General features: G+C 39.9%; 2 protein-coding genes across 11 annotated transcripts in view; both read right to left on the bottom strand.

The window, feature by feature from the left end:
• The window catches only part of MAPKAP1 (MAPK associated protein 1), a 255649-nt gene extending 232102 nt beyond the window's left edge, over window positions 1-23547 (bottom strand). For 3 of the 10 annotated variants that reach the window (XM_041723817.1, XM_041723818.1, XM_041723813.1), the window contains exon 1: window positions 23286-23546. Coding sequence is in view for 1 of the 10 variants with exons in the window: in XM_041723820.1 (XP_041579754.1) it covers window positions 15041-15047 (7 nt within the window). In the remaining 9 variants the exon portion in view is untranslated. Of the gene's footprint in view, window positions 1-2661; window positions 2732-15040; window positions 15141-23285 lie in introns of all 10 variants that reach the window. The other 7 variants (XM_041723815.1, XM_041723816.1, XM_041723814.1 and 4 more) reach the window with 7 other exon arrangements.
• Window positions 6578-9021, bottom strand: LOC121472586 (SUMO-conjugating enzyme UBC9-like). The gene is given in 2 exon segments (XM_041723823.1): window positions 6578-7248; window positions 7250-9021. Coding segments are annotated over 2 exon segments (813 nt in total). The 5' UTR covers window positions 8008-9021; the 3' UTR covers window positions 6578-7193.
• Window positions 23548-27557: the final 4010 nt, after the last annotated feature.

The raw sequence follows: 27557 nt of genomic DNA on the forward strand, positions 1-27557 counted from the left end.
AAGAAATAAGCAGTGCATATAATGGTTGTTCAAAAATAAAAATCATGAAATTTTATACAAGAAAGAAACTTCAAGGATCACCTACTTGTTGACCTGAAACCACAGAGGGAAAAGTTGGATGTAAGTATCTTGTATTTTTTAATTTTTATTTATTTATTTTAAAAACTTAGAAAAAAATTTTTTTAAAGATCTTATTTATTTATTCATGAGAGACACAGAGAGAGAGAAAGAGACATAGGCTCCACGTAGTGAGCCCGATGTGGGACTCAATCCCAGGTCTCCGGGAGCATGACCTGAGCCAAAGGCAGACACTGAGCCACCCAGGCATCCCAATCTTGTATCTTTTTAAAACTCCTAGAGATTCATGCAACTTCAGTTACCAAGTCCATACCCGAAAGACTCTGTTTCTTTAAATAATGCTGCATGAGCAAATGAACCTTCCCTATACTTCTTCACTCCCTAAGGACCTGAGATAGGTATTAACCATGACTTAAAATGCTCACACCCAGCCAATGATTAAAAGGAAATTCCCTTTCCAAGACTTTCAAAGCACTCTATACACCTACTTCCCTCTGCCAGACAGACTTCAAGCCCCCTCACCTGCAATCTGTGAAAACTTATCTGAATAAGCAACAGCCTGAGGCTTCTCCAAGGTCTGCAAACTCCCAATCAAAAATTACTGCTGCCCCATCAATGTGTCATATAAATGCTGGCATGTTAATTGTGTATTTATAAGATTGTTAATGGTTAGTTAATTTACCTCCCACACTATTATTGTACTTGAAATGATTTAACGTCTGCTGAGGGAGTTAACAACATGTAACAGCAGATGCGAGATTTTTTTTACCTTTTCTCACTGTACCCCGACTTCACGCTATTAGCATTAACTTCAAGTTAAACCTGATTCCTATACAGGATTCCTTAAGAGTATTATAGAAGCATTCACATTTATTCTGCACAGCAAGAAATAACCACAATTTAGAAAAAAAGCCTTTTTATTATATACAGCTTTTCATTTATAAAAACCAACAGACCCTTTCATGAACATACTTTGATCTAGTAAAGTTCAGAATTCATACCTCCTAGAATTTGAAAATTATTAAAATGACCATTAAAATAAAACGTACTGGGGATCCCTGGGTGGCTCAGCAGTTTAGCACCTGCCTTTGGCCCAGGGCGCGATCCTGGAGACCCGGGATCGAATCCCACGTTGGGCTCCCGGTGCATGGAGCCTGCTTCTCCCTCTGCCTGTGTCTCTGCCTCTCTCTCTCTCTGCGACTATCATAAATTTAAAAAATAAATAAATAAATAAAAATTAAATAAAACGTACTTTATTGCTTTTAAATCTCTTTCTGGGATCCCTGGGTGGCGCAGTGGTTTGGCGCCTGCCTTTGGCCCAGGGCGCGATCCTGGAGACCCGGGATCGAATCCCACATCGGGCTCCCGGTGCATGGAGCCTGCTTCTCCGCTCCGCCTGTGTCTCTGCCTCTCTCTCTCTCTGTGACTATCATAAATAAATAAAAATTAAAAAAAAAAAAGATTTAAAAAAATAAAATAAAATAAATCTCTTTCTAACTCTAACTCTAAATTAAATCTTCATTTATTTTTTAGAACAGCAAAAATTAAGTTTTTGTTTCTTTTGAGAATTAAAATCTCCATGTAAATAGGCCTAATTTCATTAAACAGTTAAGCAGTGAGACTCCAGAGCTGGAGAGTTTAATTTTTCCTCTTAGCAAAGTACTTGCTAGACTCTAGGCAACAGAAAAAAAAAAAAAAAAAAAAAAGCTTGTATCTTCTTTTAAATAATATGGGGACTCATTCACTAAACATCATTGAGGGCTAGGTACTGGGAATCCTACAAAAACTTCTATGAACATTGCCCTGCACCTTCCAGAGGCTTACAAACTTCAGCAGATGAGCTATGCTGTGTATATATACAAACATAAGGCAATACATACTATCAAATGAGTTGCTAAGACCCTACATTTTCCAAGAACAAGAAAGTTACGGAGACTTCAGGAAGGAAAAAGGTCCAGGGATGACCAAACTTTCATTAGGCAGACACATAAGAACGGTCAAAGATGTTTACTAAGCTCTTACTATCAGCTATCCTTTCATGCAACAACATAATTCATCCTTACAACCACCCCAAGAGGTAGGTATTAATATCATCCCCATTTTATAGACAAAAAAAATTAAGGCTTAAAGGAAGTAAGTAACTTGTCTAAGATCACATGGTAAGTTTTTTAAAGGCCAGTCTCCTATCAAGAGGAAGAGTCTATTTCCCCATCCCTTGAATTTGACCTCACACTGTGATTTACTATCACCAACAGAATGTAATGGAAGTCACTTCTGAACTTCAGCCTCAAGAGACATTGCTAACCTCTGCTGCTGCTTTTTTTGGAATACACGTAAATCACTGAAAGAGACTTAGGGGGAAAAAAAGGAGCTTGGAACAACAGACCGTGTGGAGAGCCTTAGTTATCCTGCTAAGGTCTGCCCGATGAATGACTGAGGCCATCTGGGACCAGCTGGATCCCCACCAACCTACCAGGAGGCCAGGTTTTCCCTCCTGTAAAATGTCTCCTCCCAGACAAAGGACCCTGATCCTTGATTTTTCTTGTACGCCTAATCTCCACCTGAAATGTCTCTGAATCTTACCATCTGCCAAGATCCAGTTAAAGGGAGCCTGGTACAGTACAGTGCCTCTCAAACTTGTCCATGAACACACCTGAAGGGCAGAGGAAAGTGACCATAAATCAAGGTATGAGAGAAGCTAGGAGGAGCCACCTAAAGCAATATGCTATACGAAATTTAGTTTTAGGGATGCCTAGGTGGCTTAGCTGTTCAGCATCTGCCTTCAGCCCAGGGCATGATCCTGGAGTCCTGGGACCAGGTCCCACATCGGGCTCCCTGCATGGAGCCTGCTTCTCCCTCTGCCTGTGTTTCTGCCTCTCTCCCTCTCTGTCTCTCATGAATAAATAAATAAAATCTAAGAAAAAAATTTTAAAAAGAAATTTACTTTTAGAATTCATTCATATTTTGCATTCTATCCTTTAATATCCTGCACCTGTATTTGTTTTAACAGGAAAAGTTTTACCTTTTAATATATCATGAAAATTGATAGGAATATGTGCCAAGCTTACTTTGTGGCTTCTAGTACTCTCTGGCACATCCTGGGATTCCCATGAACCCAGTCTGAACAGCAAGTCTAGTGGAGAAACATAACTTGGATATCAGAAGTATCTGATTTTGTGAAGATAAAATGGCACTTTATCAACAGCCAGCTCAAGATCTAAATTTTGCTCAGCAGATATTTCCTATGACTAGTACGAAGAACAGCTTGTAGGGGCGCCTGGCTGGCTCAGTCAGTAGAGCATTCAACTCTTGATCTCAGGGTTAGAAGTTTGAGTCCTATGTTGAGTGTAGAGATTACTTAAAAATGAAATCTTAAAAAAAAAAAAAGAACTATAATTACTGATAACACCAAACTATATATAAAGTTATAAGTACAAGTTAGACTGAAATCCCAATTTTTATGCAGCTATTATAAAACAATCAGTATTTTCAGTGTTCTGAAATAATGTTTAATAACTAGTAATAGATGTAAAACTTCAGACATCCTATCCACCCACTAGACCCTCAAAACCCCAAATATGCCAACATTTTTGGCTCTTAGAAGAAATCTGCTAGTTTACTGCAATGTAGCCCTAAATTATTTTTCCAGTGAGTGTTGTCTGACATAATAGATCTGATTGACACCTGTGATAATAAACAAATAATTTTAGGTTTTACTTTAATATTTCAGGTAAAAATATTTATAGTTTTACCTAGAGTGAAGAAATGAATAAAGCCAGAGAAACTAGACTACTTCCCAATGTAAAATTACCAGTATAGGAGCTGAAATCACAAATAGCACTCAACTATCTACCAAACACTCATTCACTAATTTCATTCACTTGACAAATATTTATAAAGCACTTACTATGTGCCAGGCACCAGAGATATATAAGGCTGAGCAAAAAATGAAAAAAGGCCACTGCCTCCAAGGAGCTGAAAGTGTGTATGGTAGTCAGAATTCTAAGATGGCTCCAGAAATTCCTGTCCCTTGATATCCATGCAATTACATCATGCCCACCCCTTGAGCGTGGATAAAACCTAGCCAATAGAATATACAGCAAAAGTGTTGGGGGGAGATGTGGAAGAAGTTACAACCTTGATTACTTTCTGTTATATAAAATTCCATCCTAGGTAACTGAAAAGAGAAATTTTCCTGCTGACCTCAAAGAAACAAACAGCCAAGTTATTGCACAATATAAAGCAAGGACCTGAGAATGGCCCATAGGAGCTGAGAGTGGCCCCAGTTGACAGGTAGCAAGAAAATGAGGACCTCAATCATATAGCTACAAGGAAAAGAATTCCAACAACAATGTAAAGGAGCTTGGAAAGAGATCTTTCCCTAGTCGAGCCTCCAAATGAGGCTGGAGCCAGCTGACAGTTTAATATAATCCTTTTGAGACCCTCAACAGAAAATCCAGATGAAGCCATGACTCCTGACCCACTAAAAGACATAAATTTGTATTGTTTTAAGCCACTAAGTTTGTGGTATTCTGTTATGCAGCAATAGAGATGAAAATAGTGCAGGAAAACAGCTTAGACTCCTTTGCCCTCATACACATTTAAGACTCTCTACAACTGAGTTTTACTCACTATGCCTTCTCCCCAGCAGGCAACTCCCAGAACTCTCTGAACATGGTTCAGCCTTTGGTAATGATAATACCCTTGAGATGTGCTCCTCCCCATTACAAACTTTACCCTTCAAAGTATAACTCAAGAATCTCATCCTGTGAACTCTCCTCCAATTTGCAAAGCCCAAACTGTTTTAAAAGCACTTTATTTCTACCTTCAAATAAAGTTAGTTATATGAATATCATGTATAAGGAACTGCCAATTTCAAACTTTTTGATCCAATTCTAGAATCAGAAATGTGGTTACTGTATTAAGATCTCTCTCCCCCTACCCATCATTTGTTAAGTTGCTAAAGGCAGGAATTCCTAGACCCCAACAATAATGCAGTGGTTCTAATGTGGTGGTTCTCAACTGGAAGGCAATTTTGTTCCCCAGGGGACATTTGGCAATGTCTGGTGATATTTCTAGCTGTCACATTGTTAGTATCTAGTGGATAAAAGACAGGGATGTTGTTTAACATCCTATAATGCACAGAACAGCACCTATAACAAAGGATTATCCCCCCAAAAAAGGCCAATATCAATGATGCCAAGGTTGAGAAATCCTGCTGTGATATGCTATATGAAGCCACTAAATTTGTGGTAATTTCCAGCCCCCTTAGAACAGTTTCAATGATATTGAGACTAAACTATACAACTTTGCTATTAAAATATATGCTCAAATCTTCTAAGGTACTAAACAAGTTCAACTCCTAGTATCTGTTTACTGAAATTTTAACAAAACCAAAGTCCAAAGGAAAATCAAAGTCCAAATTACTATAATAAAAACAAAAGACAAATCACATTCCACCAAACTTGATCTGAAGCCTATTCACTCTCACTACCTCCTACTCATTCTTCAAACCCCAGCTTAAAGTTCAATTCAACCAGGAAACCTCCCCAAAGAATCCTACGGACCAGGTTAACTGCTCTCTTCTTTGTGGTCCCACTGCACTGCATTTTGTCACTACTTCCACCAAATAGTTAATCCTGCACATTGCCTGTTAGTAGTAGGTACTATGTATTTGTTGAATTTATTCATTGAACAAATATTTATTGAAGCCTAGCATGTGCCAGGCACTATTCTAGATGCAAAGAGTACAAGAGAATATAAAGCAGAAAGTCCTGCCCTCATTGAGTTCACATTCTAATGAGGGAGACTAACAAAACAGAGAAGTAAGTATACAGTAAATTATTAGTGCTATGGAAAAAGACAGCACGGGGAAGAGAGATGGGCATGTCAGGTGGTGGGCCAGGGCTGCAACTGTAAATAAAGTAGTCTAGGAACACTTCACTGAGAACCTGACATTTGAGTTAACATTTGAAGGAGGTAAGAGAACAAGCCATGTAAACTTCTGAAGGGAAGTGCTTTTGCCAAGTGAGGGTAGTATACTCTTCAAGAAGTAGCAAGGAGTCCAGCAAGGAAGTTAAGTAGTAGAGGATGATATCTGGAAGAGTGGAGCAAACATGTACAGTGTTATAGGCCATTCTAAGAACTCTTCTTTTTCTCTAAGTAGAGAATTACCGAGGATTGTGATATGATCTAACCCACATTTAAAAAGATTCCCTCAAAAAAAAAAAAGAAAAATAAATAAATAAATAAATAAATAAATAAATAAAAAGATTCCCTCAGGACAGCCCACTGGCTCAGTGGTTTAGCGCCACGGTCGGCCCAGGGCATGATCCTAGGGACCTGGGATGGAGTCCCATGTTGGGCTCCCTGCATGGAGCCTGCTTCTCCCTCTGCCTGTGTCTCTACCTCTCTCTCTCTCTCTGTCTCTCATAAATAAATAAACAAAATATTTATATTAATTAATTAGTTAATTAATTAATTATTTTATTTAATTTAATAAAAGATTCTCTCTGGCTGCTATATTAAAGTTTGAAGGAAGGAATGAATGAATGAATGAATGAACGAACTAATCACATTGTTGCTTTTTTTATATATATAAACAGTTTATTTCCTCAACAGCAACACAGACAAAACGCCATATAAACACAAAGGAAGTGATGCGGAAACGAGACACCGGCTGCCTTTGGATCTGAGGCTCATAAGCAACACAACCCGGGTTCTGCGGGAGCGAGGCGGGAGGCTACGTGTAGCTCTACACGGTGGGTGGGAAGCATGCCTGCATCCGCGAGCAAAGGAAACTAGCTCCTCGGGGCTCATCGAAGTATAAAAGCTTATAATTTTACAGCAGTTGAAATACTGACACCAATATTAAAATAAAAGCAAGTTTTACATAACAATCAGAAATACAAAAGACTGAAGGAAGAGACCCTGTATGAAAAACCGGGGAGCTCAGCGAGTCGAGGACTGCGTGCCAGTGGTGGAAATGGACCATGGCGGCTGCCCACCCTCCCAGGTGACTAGTAATTGGACAGAGCAACGTTAGATTTGCAAAAATGTAAACAAGTTCTTGCCAAACCAATCCCTTCCTTCTAACGCTGCCGCGCCGTTGCCACTTAGGAAGGTGCGAACTTCTTGGCTTGTGCTCGAACCTTCTTCTCGTACTCTACTGTTTCGGCAGTAAATCGTGTAGGCCTCTGCTTGAGCTGGGTCCTGGATATTTGGTTCATTTAGAAGTTCCTGTATTCCTAACAAGATCTGCTGAATTGTGATGGCTGGCCTCCAGTCCTTGTCCTCCTCGAGGACGGACAGGCACACTGTGCCCGAAGGGTACACGTTCGGGTGAAACAGCGGTGGCTCGAATTTACATTTTGGGGGTGAGGATGGATAATCATCTTTGAAAAGCATCCGTAGTTTAAACAAGCCTCCTTCCCAGGGAGTCCCTTTCTTCCCTGGAATGGCACACTCCCAGTTCATGAGGTTCATCATGCCGTCTGGATTCTTTGTCGGGACACCCACAAAGCCAAACGGGCAGTCCTTTCTCCAGGCTTTCCTCTCCTGGGCGAGTCTGCTGAGGGCGATCCCTGACATGTTCAAAGTCCCTCGGGCGGCCGCGGCCGGGCCGGGCGAGCGGGGCGGATGAGGTGGCGGTGGCGGCACTCCCTTTGTCTCCGGACTTCCCTCCCGAGCCGGCTCCCTCCCGAGCCCGCTCCGCGCGCAGCCCAAGCGCTCCCACATTGTTGCTTTTTTAAAAAATATATATATATTTATATGTTGGTTGTCTCTTCTAAACCCTAAGCTCCTTAAGGACACTGTCTTATTCATCACTGTCCTGCCAGATTGCAGTTGAATATGGCTGGCATCCAATAAGAGCTCAGCATGGAATGCACAAACAAATGGATCTTTCTTGTTCCCAAAGGATTGCGCCATTTTCCCAAAAAAGGTCCCTTATCCATGGTGCTGGTTCAGTGGATAAGTATCCCCCTACAATCTAAGATTTATTTTCCTTTTATTGTTTCCTTGATGATTGAAGTTTGCTTAAACAAATAGAAGAATTCAAGAAAGTTATGCTTTTACGTACCTGGCTCCCAGGTTAACCATATCATCAATTAATGTAAGCAACACAGTTTAGTGCAAGTACCACTCAGGAAACCTGAATTCCAATTCCCTAATTACCAGGGACCTAATTACATGGCTTTGGACAAGTCACTTCTTTAAGCCCCTTTAAACCTGTTCTACATTATCAGTCCATTTCTGCATCTGTTACATGAGGAGTTTGAACTATACAAAGTAACTTTCAGCTCTCAAACTCTATTCCAAGTACATGTAAGGAGGAGAAGGCATGGTTGGGAGGTTACCCTCGAGTCCAACTAAAAAGTTTTGTGTTTTTGCTTCAAAGGAAAAAAAGAATTCCATTGCAAGTTTTACTTATATCATTGTGCCATGGTTCAGACTCTAAGAATAGAAGTACAAGGAATTCCTTTTCTAAGATTTTAATAGTATTGACATTCTGGCAGCAAACCCACTACAAAACTGGGTGGGCTGAATAGTCTTGATGGAGTTGAATGGGCATTATCGCTACCAGTTGTTGTTTTTTAATGCTATTAATGTATAAAAAATGGTTTCTAGAACTGTAAGAGTAAACATTACATCTGCAGTTCCAGGTTATTGTCTCTAGCTGTCTCCGGACTAACAATGGCATGACATGAAGGAAATATCTATACTCTATGTCCTCTCCACTTCATAGGGATACTTATTAAAAGAATACTTACAAACTCATTCATTCAACTTCTAATGAATGAAGGGTACCAATGAGATAATCTAAACTAGCAGATAATCCTCAAACTATTTTTATGTGATTTTGAAAGGTGCTTTGTACTTTCATTTGAATGGAGCTTTCATAACCTCAATAAATGATAATTACTATTATTGTTATTAACAAAACTACGCTGCCAGCTATTTTTTTTTTTACAACCTTCTAGTCTATTTTTTTTTTCCTTTTTAAACCATCACCACATGGATCAAAATGAGGATAGGGCAGCAAGACTGGCTTCATTCTGCCTATAATGTTATACAGTTAGGGTAGAAGTGTTTCACAAATACAATTTATATAGAATAATCAATTCTCTGGATTCCAGAAGGTTACTCGTTTAACAAGCACTCAGACATCACTTACAAAATTGTGAGGTAGATTCTATTACTACTTACATCTTACAATTCAATAAATTGAGGCACAGACTCACCCAAGGTCACAAAATTTGTAAAAGGTGGAGCCAGGATAAACTATGCAACCTGGCTCCAGAATTCCTGCTTCACACAATTACTAGGCACTGCCTTGAATTTCCAATATAAGTCCATTTCATCACACTCCTCTTAATCCTCTTCTCTCATTCATCTATAGGTATGGGTACAAGCAGACTTCCCTGTTCATTCAACAAGTTCATTCAACCTACTCCATGCTGACAGTTAGGAATATAAAGTAGGAAGTCTTATTCCCTATCCCCAAGAGGCAAGCAAGGGAATCAAGAAAAGGAGAAAAGAGGCAGCCCCGGTGGCCCAGCAGTTTAGCGCCACCTGCAGCCCAGGGCGTGATCCTGGAGACCCCGGATTGAGTCCCGTGGGACTCCCTGCATGGAGCCTGCTTCTCCTCTGCCTCTCTCTCTCTTGCTCTGTGTCTCTCATGAATAAATAAACTAAAATCTTAAAAAAAAAAAAAAAAAAAAGAAAGAAAAGGAGAAAAGTACATAAATGGTCGCAATAAAGAGTTTACTCATATGTGGAACTTAAGAAACAAAACAAATGGACATAGGGGAAGGGAAGGAAAAAGAAAGTAAGATGAAAACAGGGAGGCAAATAGTAAGAGACTAACTACAGGAAAAAGAAAGTAAGATGAAAACAGGGAGGCAAATAGTAAGAGACTAACTACAGGTTGCGGGAGAAACAGGGATGGGGGGGAATGGGGTAACTAGGTGATGATCATTAAGGAGTGCACTTGACATCATGAGCACTGGGTATTGTATGCAACTGATGAATCACTAAATTCTATCTCTGAAACTAATAATACACTATAAATTAGTTATACTGAATTTAAATAAAGGATTTTTTAAAAAGAATGAGAATGCTGGTAGGGGATTCTATAATAAAGTACTATGGAGAAACAAAGGAAAAATAACTAAATGAAACTAAATATTCGGAAACTAAATGAAACTAAATATTAGGACAAGGCTTCACAGAGATGACTAAGATCAAGAAAATGGGAAGTGATCACTTCCAACTTCATTACCTTAAGAATAATGGGGGGCCGGGAGGGGGGGAAGAGCTGGCAATTAAATAATCTACAATGCTGTCTCCTTGGTCAAAAATATTTAAAATAAAAAAAATATATATTTAAAATAAAATTTGCTCCAGATCTAGCCTATGGACTAGAGATTAACATCAGGCCATGCATGGGTTATTACAGAAGCAGGAAGAAGATACTTAACTTTTGAGGTTGGGGAGGCAGAGAGAATCAGGTGTGTTGACAAAGAGTAGATAGGAATAGGTAGGGAAAACAAAGAGCAAGCAATGAAGCATAAGACTGCCTGGGTTCAGAGCAGCAGCGGTTTAGCGCCGCCTAACACCAGGGGTATGATCCTGGAGACCCGGGACAGAGTCCCATGTCGGGCTCCCTGCATGGAGCCTGCTTCTCCCTCTGCCTGTGTCTCTGCCTCTCTCTCTCTGAATAAATAAATCTTAAAAAAAAAAAAAAAAAAAAAGACTGCCTGGGTTCAAATCTGAACTCAGCTATTCACTCACGGTAGGACTTAAGGAAAGTAACAATTTGAGGGCCTCTGTTTCTGCATCTGTAAACAGGAATAATTTTGGTGCCTACCTCATAGGATTGTTGTGAGGATTTAATGAAATCATATGTTATGTGCATAGAACAGTGTCTGGCCCATGGTAAGCATTATATAAATGTCTACTATTATCCCAATTATTTCTTGTCCTCAGATGAATTTTCAAAGATGTGAAGTTGGATGATTGGAAGGAGAGTCAAAGAGACAAACTCATCTGTTCCAAGGAGAAGAGACAACATGAGTTAAGGCACTAAAACAAGAAACAGCAGAACACGTGTTCAGTAACTGAAACTACATGGAGTTCAAAGCTGCTGATTAGATGAGTATTTCAGAGACTGTTCTCACAGGTGCAAAGATTAATCTGATGGACAGGACATAAGATTAGTTATGAAGCTGTGACTACAGCTCAGGGAAAGATGATGAAATCTGAAGGCAGTGAAAGATCTAAAAATTTAAGAAATATGTAGAAGATAAAATTGCTAGAACTTAGTGACTGAATGGATGTGGAGAGAGTTAAAAAGAAGGGCAGAGTCTATGGCCTGCGTGATAGTGCCAACAGATGAAACTGTAAACTCACAAGTAGGAACAGCTTAACAAGTAGAGGGAAAATTAGGAATTATGTTTCACATACAATGAATTTAAGATATCTATGGAGATTAAATAGAGATTCATCATGATGTAAACCTGATAGCCCAAGAATGAGGTCTGAGTGAATTTGGGAGACTACAACATATAAGTGACACACAAAGGATATGCAAATCTGAAGCCTAGGAGAAAGATCTGAACAAATTTGGAAGGTATCAACATATAAATGACAGATGAAGCCGTAGGTGTGAATGAGCTTACCCAGGGAAAATATGTCAGGAAGAGTAGTAATTTAGGAACAAAATCCAAGGAATAGCAAGAGTTAAAGGATGGGGCAAGAAAAAGAAACCCAAGAAGCTGTGAAAACCAAGTCAATCTTTGCCGAGATTCTAAAATTAAGATCCATGCTGTGGAAATTCACAAATTCCTAGGCACTTACTTTCTTCACTGGCTTTTCTCTCTCCCCTCATTACCTAATATGAGTTCCACACACTGGAGTGGGAAGTTCTTGAGAGGAAAAGACAAAAAAAAAAAAGCCTTCTTTGATTTCCTGTCACTAATACCCAATATAGAGCCTGGTACACATATACTTAAAGAATAAACCTGGTAGAACAAGAAAAATGGAATATTTCCTGTTTATCAAGCCAAAGGCTCATGAATTTCTAGAGCCTAGGTTTGCTTCCAGCCCATACCAGAGCAACAAAGCCTGAAGAGAGGAGAAGCAAAAAGCGGGCAGACCTTATACTGCTGGTGGGAATGTAAAATGGTACAGCCACTTTTGAAAATGTCTGCCATCTTCATATGGCAAAGTTACCATATGACCCAGCAATCCTTTCCAAAAGAACAGGAAACATATGTCCCCACAAAAACTTGCATAGGAATGTTCAGAGCAGTATTATTCACAATAGCCAAAGAGTAGGGGAATCATCATCACTATATATAATTTGATAGGGGTGATGATGATTATACAACTTTGTGAATATTCAAAAAACTATTAAACTGTACACTTTTGGGGCACCTGGGTGGCTCAGTAGTTGAGTGTCTGCCTTCAGCTCATGCTTCTGCTTCAGCTTCATGATTCTGGCATTCTGGGATCAAGTCCCACATTAGGCTCCACATTCTTGATCCTGGGATCAAGTCCTACATTCTTCTCTCATGAATAAATAAATAAAATCTTTAAAAAAAAATTTACACTTTAAAGGGGTGAATTTTACAGTTTAAGAATCATATCCCAGGCAGCCCCAGTGGTACAGCGGTTTAGCACCACCTGCAGCCCGGGGCATGGTCCTGGAGACCGGGGATGGAGTCCCAAGTCAGACTCCCTGCATGGAGTCTGCTTCTCCCTCTGCCTGTGTCTCTGCCCCTCTCTCTCTGTGTGTCTCTATGAATAAATAAATAAAATCTTAAAAAAAAAAAAAGAATCATATCCCAATTTTTAAAATGAGGGGGTAGAAATACAGGAAGGCTAGAATCCATACTGCATCCTAGATTTCTTCTATTTCAGGAGATTCTAGCATAATGATGCCAACAAATCATTTAACTGAACAGTCATGGCAACTGTAATCATGAAATTTTTTAAGCACTTTGCAATATATGTTGAGTACATCAGAAAGTAAAGTCCTCATGCAAAAATGGGAATTTCCAAGTCTTTTCCCCAGAAAAAGGAGAAGAACTTTCATATATGTTAGTGAACTTGTGTGGAGGTAGCTAATCTACATTTCTAGTCGAGGAAGATTAAATCCTAGTGCCAGAAATCCCAACAGAATCTTGGACTTTTTGGCAATTGAACCCAATAAAAAAAATTTTTTAAGAGAGAAAAAAAAAAAGAATCTTGGACTTGGCTGACAAACACTCAGGCCATGGAGCAGCTTCTCCTACCAAAGCACCAGACAACACTTTAATCCACACTAGAGCTGGGCAGAAGAAGCCATAGAGTTAACAACACAATGCCTCTGTCAGCAACCTACTGAGCTACTGGTCCTAGGGGAGTACTTCTTCTCTTCACTTTGGAATAAACAAACAGAAGGGGATAAAACAAGAAAGGCACATGGCATGGTAGAAAACACAAGGCTATGAAGAGCTGCTGTGTGCTCCCAATTCTACCACCCAGTAACCGAAAAATGCAATTTCTCTGGACCTCAGTAAAATATTATTGCATACCCCACAGAGCTGCTGTCACAATGTAGGAAACCAAAGTGACACTCAAATATAAGTATTCTTCCCAATTCACCTGAAAGAAAACTAGTTGGTTGTACTGTACATGTTTTAGTCATATTGGAAAAGAAGTCTCATGATCTCTTCTCTATGATGTACTAAAACACATTCTCACACTTAAAATTATAAAATAATTACAATGTCAAATTTGAATCCTTGACCCCTTTCTTTCTTTCTGTGAAGCTTACACTTAATTAATCCTATGCATCTTTTTCTCGCTTTAGATTTTATTTACTTTTATCTCCATAACCTATGCAAGCCACCATCTCTCACCTAACTTATTTCCTAACTTGTCTTAAAATCCTTCCTAAACCCTTTATTAAACTGAACTTTGCCTATATCTACAACTCTGTCTTCTACTTACCCTTTCCTTCTTTTTACTCTAGCCAAACTCAAGTTTCAGGTCTTTTCAAGCTTTTGAACATATACTCCGTGTACAACAGTTTTCTTTTTCTTTTTCTTTTTTTTTTTTAAAGATTTTATTTATTTATTCATGAAAGATGAATAGAGAGAGAGAGAGAGAGAGAGGCAGAGACACAGGCAGAGGGAGAAGCAGGCTCCATGCAGGGAACCTGATATGGGACTCGATCCCGGGACTCCAGGGTCACACCCTGAGTCAAAGGCAGGCGCTCAACCACTGAGCCACCTAGGCATCCCAACAACGGTTTTCTCTGTCCTTCCATCCAGCTGCTTTCTCCTTCACCCTTCAGATCTCAAGTCAGACCACCTGCCCCAGGAAGGTCTGACCTTAAGTCCAGAGTAGGTACTCCTCCATACTCACCTTGATTCTCGTTACTAAACATTTCTCAAACTAGTCTGTACTCAACTACAAATCCCATGATAGCAGACACAGCGTCCAGAGCATTCATTGCTCAATTCCCAGACAAAGGCCTAGTGCCTCACGTATAGTCAGCAGATACTGACCAAAGACATGATATTTATTTTACATGATATATTCTTCATATACAAATATCTTAAAATATTTTTAACTGTAAGGAACATTACAGATACAAGAAAATGTAATTCTTCGTAACAACTGTGTGGAAAAAGGACTTAAGTCCACATGCACTTTTTATAATCAAAATAGCTCTAATTTTGATTATATCAATAGGAGCTAAACTACTACCAATGGGAATGGTGCTCCTAATACTGTGCTTCTAAAACTCTTAATCTCCTTAAGAGCAGAAAAGGTACATATAATGCAAATTACAAACATTATAGTCAAAGTACGCACTGCAGTGAAAATATGTGAAAAACATTATTTTGCTGGCCCCCACCCATGCGCCCACAAAAAAAGGTTAGACACACTTGATAGAAATGCCACTTACTCCACATAGTTCACCAAATGAAGTTTACCGTGAAATACTTCAAATTCCAGAAGCACTCAGGACTGCAAAGGCCGTGAGAAGAGAATGTTCCAAGCACAGACTGATAGAAGAAACAAATGAAATAAACCCTGATGCATGATTGACTATCTAAGGAAGTCTAAACAGAAGACTGAATATATTTGTTCCAAAGTCATTAACCAAGTTTCAGTTTCTGAAACATGTTCAAAATACTTAACACATCTTATAACTCTCTGGTGTAAATGACAGACATTTGTTACTCAAGATAACTAATTGCCTTCACCTAGTTTAGGATAAATAAATCTATCACAATTCAGATTTAGTTTTTGTATTTTGGATTTTTTTATACCAACAATTTTATTTCTTATAATGTGTTTTTTGCCTATGCTAACAAGCTTACAGATTCTATCAACTAAAAAATTTTATTATCGTTTTGGGGATGTGACCACCCTTCTAATTCTTTTCACATTTTTAACTCAGCAAGTTTAATCCAGTGATCAAAGCTTCATTAACTTATAAACAAACTGTTTCTCAGGTAAACCAAATTGCCCCACATCAGGAATTTAAGCAAATAAATAAGTACAAAAAAGGCAGAGATTATAAATTAGGGCAGACAAATCTGTATCTAGCCCCATGCCGGTAAAGAGCATTCTATCAATACAGTGAAATGCTAATCTCCTAATTAACAACCTAATTAGGTAATTATGGCTTTGCAGAGGGATGCCGAAATGAAATATGACAACATGGTCACCTCTTTATATGGCACCTGTGGGCCTTTTCAGCTGTCATTGCATAGAGTGCAATATCAATTTGAACAGATGACAAAGTGCTGTCATTTTTCATTCTGATAATATACAGAATGCTTTGGACAGAAGCAGTTTACAAAAAGAAACATCTTGCCTGGCATTTTCCTAATTTAAATATTCTCAAATACATCGTTAAAATTTTTGCATGTTTTTTATGTTGTATATAGGAGAATTACCATTTACAACGGCGATCATGACAACAACAACCCTAACTGGCCATCTTGCTGATCTGTACATGCTGAAACTATTGCAATTTCAATTATGAAATATGTGACAATGAAAAAAGCACCAATTCATCATGACATTCTAATATTCATACTTTTTTGAATACTGTTACCAGAAAACCTAAAACCCAAACTTTGACCTTTAATTTTTTTCTTTAAAAAAAGAAAATCACACTTATAATTTCTCATACCAAAATAGCACTTCCCAATATCTAAGCATTCAATTCATATAAAAGCTCCATATACCAATGTCCAACCTCACAGAGATAGGAGAATACTCTGAGAGACAGCTGTCACAAGGCTATCACTGTCCCATTGGCCACTGACAAGGTGATGGTAGCACTGGAACACTGGTATCACCAACACAAATAAAACTCTTCTTCCATGATATTGTCTTACATAGGATTTTGGGATAGAAGAGAAAGGCTAGCCTGGGAACCTCAACATCATTTGTCAACACACATGAAACCATATTCTAAATGTAAACCAACTGAGGTGAAAACAAACTTGAAAATAACAATCCATTTATATCTTCGGATCACCCGCATTAGTGAAGTTTTTCATCGAAATTATTTTCACTGGCTCTACTCATTTCATTTTTTCTACTCATATTTCTTAATACTAAGCTTAAATTAAAATGATTTTATTAAAAAATAATTTATATTTATCAGAGAATACTTTGGAAAACAGAGAAAAGTATAAAGACCTATAATTTCACCATCTATTTCTCCTCTTCCTTTGCATATGTTTGACATAATTGAGATGGTACTTTATATAATCTTATATCCTTTTTTCACTATATATTACATGATGAACATATTAATATGTCACAAAATTCTTATAGAACACCTAAGATGACTGCATAATACTTCCATCCGATGGCCTTTCCATAATTTCTCTTTGTTGACTACTAAAGTTGTTTCTAATTTTTGTTGATATAAGTACCGCTGCAATGAACATTTTGCAATGTAATTATTTTTCTACATCTCTATTTCTTTAGCAAAAATTTCTACAAAACATATAAACATAAGGAGGAAAAAGAGAGGCAAACCATAAAACAGATTCTTAACTACAGAGAACAAACTGAGGGCTGCTGGAGGGGACATGGGCAAGGGGATAGGTTAAAAGTGTGATGGGTATTAAGGAGGGCACTTGATGAACTGAGGTGTTGTATGTAAATGAAGACTCATTTTCATGTTGGTAAGTGCACAACTAGAAATGAATGAGACTCATCCCATGATCCAGCATGAAAATGAATCTTTCTCCACAACCCCTCCAGTCATTTCTCATCACATTACGCTCAATCTGAACATGTTATGGCCCTGCATACTAGACCTCCATCTCTCCAGAAGCATCAGAGTACCAAGTACTCTGACATAAATGGTTTCATTTAATCCTCCCAAGCACCAGATGAGACTGGCTGTGTTGTCTTCAGTTTACAGATTGTCCAGATCACAGTTAATAACTGACAGAGCCAGCATTCCAATCCAGGTGGCTGGGACTCTAAAGCCCCACCTCACACTGCTTCAAGATTCAAACTCAGGTCTTCTCTGTTAGTCTCCTTTACATCAGCAACTAAAGTTCAGATTTAAAATTTACTGTTTTAAAAAGAAAACCATTCCTTCCAACAATTTTCTACCATCTTCTCTAGTAAAAGAGTACTTATATATAATACAGTATCTTAAAATGAGTCCATAGGGAACTAAAAAATGTTATTTTCTTTAAGTTTTACATATCCAGTCCATTTTGTCTGCATCAATAAAAACATTAAGTAAAAATATACTCAAACATATAAAAATATACTTGAGTATAGGATATGAATCTAATACTACATATATTTAGGAGTAAATGTGACATAGTATTCAATTTATCTCAAAAGCAATTACTATAATCTAATTCCAATAGTTATTCTAGTACTTTCTTGCTGTTTCCAGAATTTACGTTTTGTTTTTAAGTGGTTTCTCCCATCTTTCTCATTTTCAATTACTTAAAACTGTTTTCTTCTTTGGGTCCAAATTTTGTTTCCTATATTAAATCTATTTCCTCTGTGTATCTAGATTGCTGCCAACTAGAAATAATAAATTTTGAGTGACTGGTCAGGATTTATTTTCTTCATTTTTATATTCTATCCTATTTCCTTATACAATAGACTATGAATGAAAACAAGTATCTAGAAGAACATGATTTCTTCAATTTTCACCTTCTGGAAGCCAGATATTAAAATAAAAATAAACTCTTGGGCTGGGAACTCCCTGACCATATATCTCACTATGCTGAGTGTCTCTATGCCTCTTTTCAATCTTGTGTATATATAATCAACAAACCACTGTATGCATTTGGCCCGTCAAGATCCTTTCCCAGAATTAGTGATGAACAAAGAACAGAGGGAAAAGCTGAGCAGTGGCTCCCTACCTGCCATTAAAAGTGAAAGAGCAGCATTTTAGATTTGAACCATTCTCCATTGGGGTCTACCAGTAATCAGTTGTGTGACTTTTAACAGTGTCAATTAGAATCAGAAAGCTTGGCATCCTGGAAACACCTCAGCAAGACTTGAGTTGAGTTCCTTGTTATCATCCAGATGGGAGAAAGATACAAAGATTCAAAAATGACCAAAATCAAAAGGCTGTTAAGTGGCATACTGTATTCAGAATTCAAATCCCTCTCAATCTGCTACACTTTCTACTCAAATGTCATTCACTGGGTACCAGTTTCTTCATCTCAAGAGGTTATGATTAACCTCCTTGTTCACTTCATATACTATAGAGAGGACCAAAACAGACAAGAACCTGGTAGTATTTAAAGTGCTAAGAACACAAAACCAAAGTATCACAAGGACATCTCATAATCAGGCAGCCCAGACTTTATGTACATATGTGTTTTGGTCTCTGTAATAATTTTTTTAATGGCGAATTTTAAAATTAAATACATTAAAATCCAGATTTTCAGCATCTCTTGAATGCTCCCTCAAGAATACTGTGCCCCCCCAAAAAGAATACTGTACCCCTTCACCCCCCAAAATGAGTATTATCCCTCATTGGGATTAAAATAATTTTTTTTAATTATAGAAAGAAAAAAAATAAAATTATAGAAACAACAAAAACAATATTATCCCTCAGAATATCCAGGGCCACCACACCCCCTCCCCACACAGCAATAAACAACCGGAGCTGAGCAGCAACTGCTACCTTTAGACTGGTCACATGCTACCCAATTCACCAAGGTCTGTCCTACTCTTTATCATGGGCACTTGAGCTGGAGAACCCTGACGTATATGCTCAAAAAGGAACTAATATTTGTTTACTCTTTTTTGGCCAATTTTTTTCTGATATTATCGCTCACTAGCTATGTGAGTTGGGCTATGTATTTAACCACTAAGCCTCAGGTTGTTCATGTGTTCAGTGAGGGTGTAATAACAACTAACTAATAACAACTATCTCACAGAACCACAAGGACTGAAGGAAATAAGATATACAAAAACATTTAACAATGACTAAAATATAAGTGTTCAATTATTTAAATTTAACACAAACTGAAACACACTAACTTTTGACTCAAAACTTCTCAAAACGGCAAACCCACAGAATACACAAGGTCAGGGTACCTCCTATGGAGAAAAATGCAATGTGACAGAATTCCCTGTTGTATAATAATTTGGTGTCTATTGCGATGTCCTTAACAATAAGGCCTACATATCTGAATAACACATTCCCAGCAAATTTTCTTCCCCTGAAATATATACAAATCCACTGAACTGCAAGTTTCTAAAGTCTTCAGATATGAGTCAACAAACAAAACAAGCCCCCACCTCACTATATATATATATACTTCCTGTGACAGATGAGACCATGAGCTTCAGCAGTGGCCTCATTCACTCCTCACCATCCCTGCTGCCTAGCGTAGTGAAGGCAAACCAAAGCTACCACAAAACTATGGCTCAAGGCTAGCATAGCATCTCTCTGAAGTGTCTTCAGAGGATCCCCATCCACCATTCACATCACAAAGAAAACTAAAGATGCCAAAGTCTAGCAATCTCTTCTACTTAAAGCTCCAACAGCTGCATAAACTCTAGGTACTTATTTAACTTCTCTGTGCTCTAGTTTCCTCAACTGTAGAAACAGGATGCTAACAACACCTGTCTGTACAAGAATGAGACAATGCTAGCACACAGTAAGTGCTCAGCTACCATGATCAGTGTTTCTTCCTTTGTGCTCTATAATACCCTATGGGGACTGCTATCATAGTACCTCCAGCACTTTACCACAGTTCACCTGCACATGCTTACATCTCCCCCACTAGAATGTCAACCACCTCAGGGTGGGCACCTGGTTTTATTCCTTTTTGCATCCCCAGGGTCTAACATTTTCCCTGGCATTGCTGAATGAATGAGAGATCCTCAAAGCATTTATTAACTGGAAAAATTATGAATAGAAACTCAATTTTTGCCTCTCTTGACTGACACTGAAACCCTCAGACTCTGACCTACTGACCCTTCAATTTACCTCCCAGTATCCTCACTAAAAGAAGCAATGGTTTGTTTTATGCAGTCTGGTCTACTCGCCACTCTAAAATCATCATAGACATTGCATCTTTGCATCTTACAACTATCATTTCGGAAGACCTTACCATGTATCAGGAATTTTATCCAAATTAGCTCATTAAATATTCACAACACTCCATGATTCAATATTATCCCCCTATCCCAACCCATACTTGAAGAAAATAATGACTGGAATTAAGAAACTTGCCAAAGGTCAAGGAATAAGAGTAGGGACAGGAATTAAATCCAGAGACCACGTTATTCTCTATAGAAGGTCTTCCATTCTTATATTGAAAGTTGAACTGACCCACCTACTACCTTCTCGCCTTGAAAGATCACAGTTTTCTCTACATTTAAAAGACTCTTCTGGGGGGAGGAGGGGGGATCCCTGGGTGGCTCAGCAGTTTAGCGCCTGTCTTTGGCCCAAGGCGCAGTCCTGGAGTCCGGGGATCAAGACCCGTGTCAGGTCCCTGCATGGAGCCTGCTTCTCCCTCTGCCTGTGTCTCTGCCTCTCTCTCTCTCCCTCTCTCTGTGTGTATCTTTCATGAATAAATAAATAAAATCTTTAAAAAAAAAAAAAAAAAAAGGACTCTCGGGAAGCCCTGGTGGCTCAGCGGTTTAGCGCCGCCTTCAGCCCAGGGCGTGATTCTGGAGATCTGGGATAGAGTACCACATCAGGCTCCCTGCATGGAGCCTGCTTCTCTCTCTGCCTGTGTCTCCACCTCTCTCTCTCTCTGTCTCTCATGAATAAAATTTTAAAATCTTTAAAAATAATAAAAAATAATAATAATAATAAAAAATAAATAAAAGACTCTCTGTAACATTCATTTTGGCATTCATATTTTTTCTCTTTTATAGTTTCTTCAATATATACTTGTATATAGTGTTATGGTGTGTGAAAGAAGGAAACACATAATGAAAAATGCACAGATGAAGGCACGGGACAGACGTGGGGTTAAATCCTGCCTGTCTCGTACCAAATGTGTAATTTATCCTGAATCTTCCTAATCTGTAAATTGAGGCTAAAATGATTAAGAGAAACCTAAATATAGTTTCAGCACATGGTAAATAACCACATCATGAAGCATTACCTGATCATAGCACACTCCTCGAAAGTTAATACCCCCCTCACCCCCATGCTATCACTCCATCACAGAAAGTACCTTCACACAGTGTACTTATCACTGTCTTGAAATTATTTCCTTATCTCTCTCACTAAATTGAGTTCCCCACAGGCAAGGACTGAGTCTTACTTATCTATACATTGTCTAGCATGGTACCTGGTGCATGTGTGTGTGTTCAGTAAATGTTTGATAAGTGAAATTATTATAGATATGAGTATTTATAGGATTCCAAAAAAGAAATCTTTCCCAACTGGGGTTGTCTCAAATTGGTTGAGGGAGACCAATTTCTGCTGGGCCCTAGGTAACATCTCTTTTTTTTTTTTTTTTTTCCCTAGGTAACATCTCAATGAGTAGAAACAAAAGGAGAAATCTAGGCAAGGAGAATGTCCTACAAAAAACAATGGACAAAGAGAAAACAAATGTGATCTGAGGTGCTACTTATCTTGAGTAAAGGATCAGGGTATATAATTAAGGAAGGGGACTTTTTCAAGCACAGCTGGAGCCACATCAAGAGGTGTAGAATGTGAGTAGTCTGGCACCACAGTAATTGAAAGTAGATATCAGCATAAAGCTAAATGACGAAGGGGCCACAAGCATGCCTCACAGGCCCCAGCAAGTGTGTAAACTGAAAAAGATGAACACAATAATCAATGTTCATCAAGAATTCTTTCAGCATTTACTAAGCACCTTGTATGGGCTCACCGAATGAGGAATAAAACATGGTGCCAACCTTTCCTATTATACTAGGATTTTAAATTAACAATCCACCCCTTTTACTTGTGAAAAATAGAATGAGAATGTTGACTTTGTTTGAACTGCCATGTGTTAAGATCTGTCTCCATTTGTTCACATCTGGGAAGCTTTTAACTTTGATGGTTTTGGTTTAAAACATGATGCTCTGCACAGTGCCAAGTACTGTAACAGGCTTCAAAAATTAGTTGCAGTCATTCCAAATAAAATTTCAATCAATTTCTGAGTCAACTTTTGAGTCTCCAGTTACAAGTAATAATCTTGTTTAAACTACTTTTTTTTTGTTTGTTCGTTTAGCCTTAACCAGATTTAGAAGACTCCTTGCCATTCTCATAAAAAACTGAATCCAAGTTCTAGCAGCACTCCAGCTAGAAAAAAAAAAAAAAGTGTTGCGAGGCCGCTTACTCCTTTGGGACAACTGGGGAAAAGGAACGCTAAGGAAACAGGGACCACACAGACAATGCTTTAAAAACAATTTTCATGTTATGAAGATTAGGTCAACTACATGTTGCCAGGTGGTAGGACCAGAAACTGTCAGAGCCAACCCTCCCTCCACCCAACACTACCCAGTCCACGGGCTTCTCCTCCCCCAATCATACACCCAAGCTGTCAGGCTCACAGCAGCCTCCAGTTCTGGAAAAGATCAGGAAACGGATGCTCAATGAAGACCTGATCAAAGGCCGGGCAGGCTACCCACGCAGGGCAGCGCCCAGAAGGGCCGCCTGGCTACTCGGGTAGGTTGACCGGAGAGTGAGCGAGGAAGCTAGTGGCTGGGGCAACCTTTACCTGAAGCTGCTGCCACACTACGGGTCGGATCGGCCCCGGGATACGTTCCTGAGGAAGGGCCCGGCTTCCCCGCGCCTCCCGGTCCCTGCCCCGGCCTCCGCACTCTCGGGATCCTCGGGGACTGGCGCTCCTCCCCGCCGGTTCAACTGCCGTTTTTCTGGCTCGCCCTCATGCCCCCGTTGCTCGCCGCCGCCGGCGGAGCAGCAACCCTGTTGCCCCAAGTCGCGCCACGACCCGGAACCGCACCCCGCGCACCGGAAGTCCCCGACCGGGAAGAAGCCGGAGCTGGGGACGTAGTGCGCAGTGCGCAAGCCCCAGAGCCGACAGCTCGGAGAGAAGCCCTCCCGGGGGGCGGGGCCGAACGGGAGGTCGTACGCATGCGCGGCACTTCGGCGGTCGGTGCAAGGCCCGAGTCGGAGGCTGTGAGCTGGAGATGTGGCGGGACTGCGCTGATCCGTGTATTCGCGTCGGGTAGGAATCGACATTAGGGTTCTCACTCACATTTCCTTCTTTCTTCATGGAAAGAAGCCCTCAACTCATCCAGAAATGAGTGATGAGACAGCTTCGCCTCTAGGTCACGAAGGCTTGGGTTCAAATGCCAACCGCATCTTGTGTAGCCTCAGAAAGACCCCTGTCTTGGCTATCGGTTGTGTCATCCGTACAGTAGTTCCAATTTTAGAGTATTCCTGTGAGAATCGAATGGGATGATACTTGTAAAGCATTTAGCACAGTGCCTGACATAAACACCTAGTAAATGTTAGTTATTACCTTTATTATCTGTAAAATGGGAATAACTATCTTCCTCAAGAACTGCAGTCAAGTAATTGTGCGTGTGTCGTCTATATTTCAAAAAAGAAAAAAAAAATTTTAAAGAACTGAAGGGAGGTTTCCATGAGATAAGAGGACTGGCACAGAACAGGAGCTCGCTGCTGGCCTTCTCTCTCTTCTTTCTCCAGAATCGTTGGAGGAAGACCCCGTGAAGGGGAAAGAAAGACCCGGGTTGTGCAATATGATCTCTCTCCTAAGAGATGGCCTAGAAAGCCTCTCAAAAATTCACCTTGGCAAAAAGAAAAGGGGAGGGGGGAGGCTGAGTTTCAGCCCCGGGGCAACATCACACAACATTGAAGTCACCAACAAATACTCCACATATCCTCCCCCATGTTTTCAGATATGTGACTGATCTCTTAGCTCATACAGGAAAAAAAAAAAAAAAAACCTTGACACCCAAATGCTCTTTTGCTCACACAAGGCCACAGTTCCACTGGGGACCTGTTGGAGGTGCTCTGCTAAAGCAAAGTGTGTGAACAAGGTTTGAAAATCCGTTTCCAAAGTCACCGGGTTACCTCCCCTCCTAAATATTAATCTTCATTTTCACTTCCCTCTTGACCTCCAGACTGAAGCAGAGCTGCTATTTCTTCCTCAGACACATAAAACCTAACCTACCTAAAACTGAACTCAAGTGAACCCAAGTTTTTACAGGTTCTGAGGAACTGTACCTTTCACAAGTATTGTGACTTCATTCTTCAGGCAGCCCCTATAAATTTCCCCCTTTTTTTTTTTTTTGAGATTTTATTTATTCATGAAAGACAGAGAGAGAGAGAGAGAGAGAGGCAGAGACGCAGAGACACAGGCAGAGGGAGAAGCAGGCTCCATGCAGGGAGCCCAATGTGGGACTCAATCCCAGGACTCCAAAATCATGCCATCGGCTGAAGGCGGCGCTAAACCACTGAGCCACCCAGGCGTCCCCCCTATAAATTTCCTTAACTGTAAAATGAAACGCCAAAAGTCCTAACTAACCTAATTGGGTTGTCATGAGGATTAAATGAGTTAATACCTATGAATTGCATAGAATAGAGAGACTGGCACATAGCTAACATTTACATGATATACCTACCACTACTACTACACCTCAGTCAGTGGGCAGGTACTTACTGAGTGCATATAAGCTTATCCTAGGCACTGGAGATTCAGTGGTGAAAAAAAACAGACAGGGACTCCACCTTCATGAAAACTATAGTCAAGCTTGAGTGAATTTGAAATAGTGAGCAAGTTGGAGTGCAGGGGAATATCATAAGATTTCAAGGACAATGTTGAGGATCCCACGGAGAATGGAGACTGAATTTATGGTGATACTAATATAATGGTTTGGGTGATTTTTCTAAAATTGTTAGTTTCAACAGTCAAGATAGAGGCACACAAAGAGTAAGCAATTTGGTTAATCCATAAAAATAGTTTTGCCAGACAGGTGTGATGGGGTCAAAGAGCTTAAGACCTTAGCTTTTTTTTTTTTTTTTAAGTTTTTTTTTTTTCCTTAAAGAGATCTTATTTATTTATTCATGATAGACATAGAGAGAGAGAGAGAGAGAGAGGCAGAGACAGGCAGAGGGAGAAGCAGGCCCCATACCGGGAGCCCCAACATGAGGCTCGATCCCGGGACTCCAGGATCATGCCCTGGGCTGAAGGCAGGCGCTAAACCGCTGAGCCACCCAGGGATCCCCCAAGACCATAGCTTTTTAGAGTGCCTTTTTAAAGGGCCACAGAATGGATGCTGAATAGGTATATCAGAGAATTCCAGAAAGGCTCATGTCACTGGCCTGTAGGTCCCAGAACATACGTGATGAAGGCTACTAGTAAAGTAAGGCAGGAAGATAGAGGTTACCCTCAGAAATGGATGTCAATAACCTCAGATGTAGAGCCGTGTGAGAGTGAGGTCCTGGCTGAAGTAGAATGGAGGGATAAGTTATTGAAATTGAGGCAGGAGCACTGGGGTGGTTCAGTCAGTTAAATGCTCAACTCTTGATTTCAGCTCAAGTCATGATCTCAGGGTTGTCAGATTGAGCCCCAAGTGGGGCTCTGTGCTTAGCTCAGAGTCTGCTCGGAAAAACTTCCCTGTGCCCCTCCCCACCGCTGTCATGCTCGCTTGCTCTCTCTCTCGTTCTCTCTCTCTCTCAAATAAATAAAATCTAAAAAGAGAGAGAGAGAGCATCAAGGAACTGGGATGCCATGTGGACCTCAAAAACTCCCAAGATGATGGACAGACATAGGGTGAAAAGGAAACCAACTGGAACAGTATTAGGAAGGTAGGTAGATGAGGAGGAGAGTAGACAGACCAATTGCACAGAGATGACCATGGTAGAGGATGGAGGTTCAAAGAGAGAGCATGAGCAGAGAAAGGGAGAAGCAGACTCCCTGCTGGGCAGGAAGCCGGATGTGGGGCTCAATCCCAGGACCCTGAGATCATGACCTGAACCTTGAGAGTTGCTTAACCAACTAAGCCACCCAGGTGCCCCAAGATTTATTTATTTTTAGTGGGGTAGGGGCAGAAGGAGAGAGAGTCCCGAGCAGGCTCCATGCTGAGCACAGAGACCAATGCAGGGCTCAATCTCACAACTCCAAGATTGCCACCTGGAAGAAACCAAGAGTTGGCCACCCAACAGACTGTGCCCCCTGGCGTCCCAACCCCAAGGTACTTTTAATACACACACGGCATTATAACCGTTTCTAAGGATATTCTATTCATTCTTGAAGACCCAACTCAGATATACTGCTTCCTCCAGGAAGCTTTCCCAGATCACCTCTCCTATTAGACCACATGAAGAGCCTCATTCTTTGTATTCAATATTTACCACATTTTCTGTTCTTTCAAGATACATATGTCTCCTTGACAAGCCATAAGGAAAGGAACGTGTGTTATTTCTTTTTATGCTAAAATCTTAAGACACTATAAACACTTGGTAAAATGTGTGTTGAATGAAAAGATGCTCAAAACATGCACATGAAATGAAATAATCAGAAATCTTATTTTGTATAAGCAGAATTTGCACATGGAAAATACCACTTTGCCAAGCCTGTGACAACGAGCTGAGAGTAAACGTTAAAAGGATGAAAGTAATACTCTTTCAAGTCCTGCCAGAGATGTGGGAAAATAGAGGCACCATCTAGTTTCTCCACAAATGTGTGTTCTTAATATTTTATATATGTGAATATGTTTCCCTATTTCCCCAATTTAGGTTTCCTCTCCTTTCAAAATAGGTTTTTTTCCTCTCATAGGGAAAACATAGGAATTTACACTCCTATGGTACAAAGCAATTTCAGGACAACAGTAAATTAGGTGTCAAAAATCCTTTCAAACTATTTTAAGGGGCACGCCTGGGTAGCTCAGCAGTTCAGAGCCTGCCTTCGGCCCAGGGCATAATCCTGAGGTCCTGGGATCAAGTCCCACATGGGGGCTTCCAGCACGGAGCCTGCTTCTCCCTCTGCCTCTCTCATTCT

Source organism: Vulpes lagopus, chromosome 12 (assembly GCF_018345385.1).
Source record: "Vulpes lagopus strain Blue_001 chromosome 12, ASM1834538v1, whole genome shotgun sequence".
Classification (NCBI taxonomy): Eukaryota; Metazoa; Chordata; class Mammalia; order Carnivora; family Canidae; genus Vulpes; species Vulpes lagopus.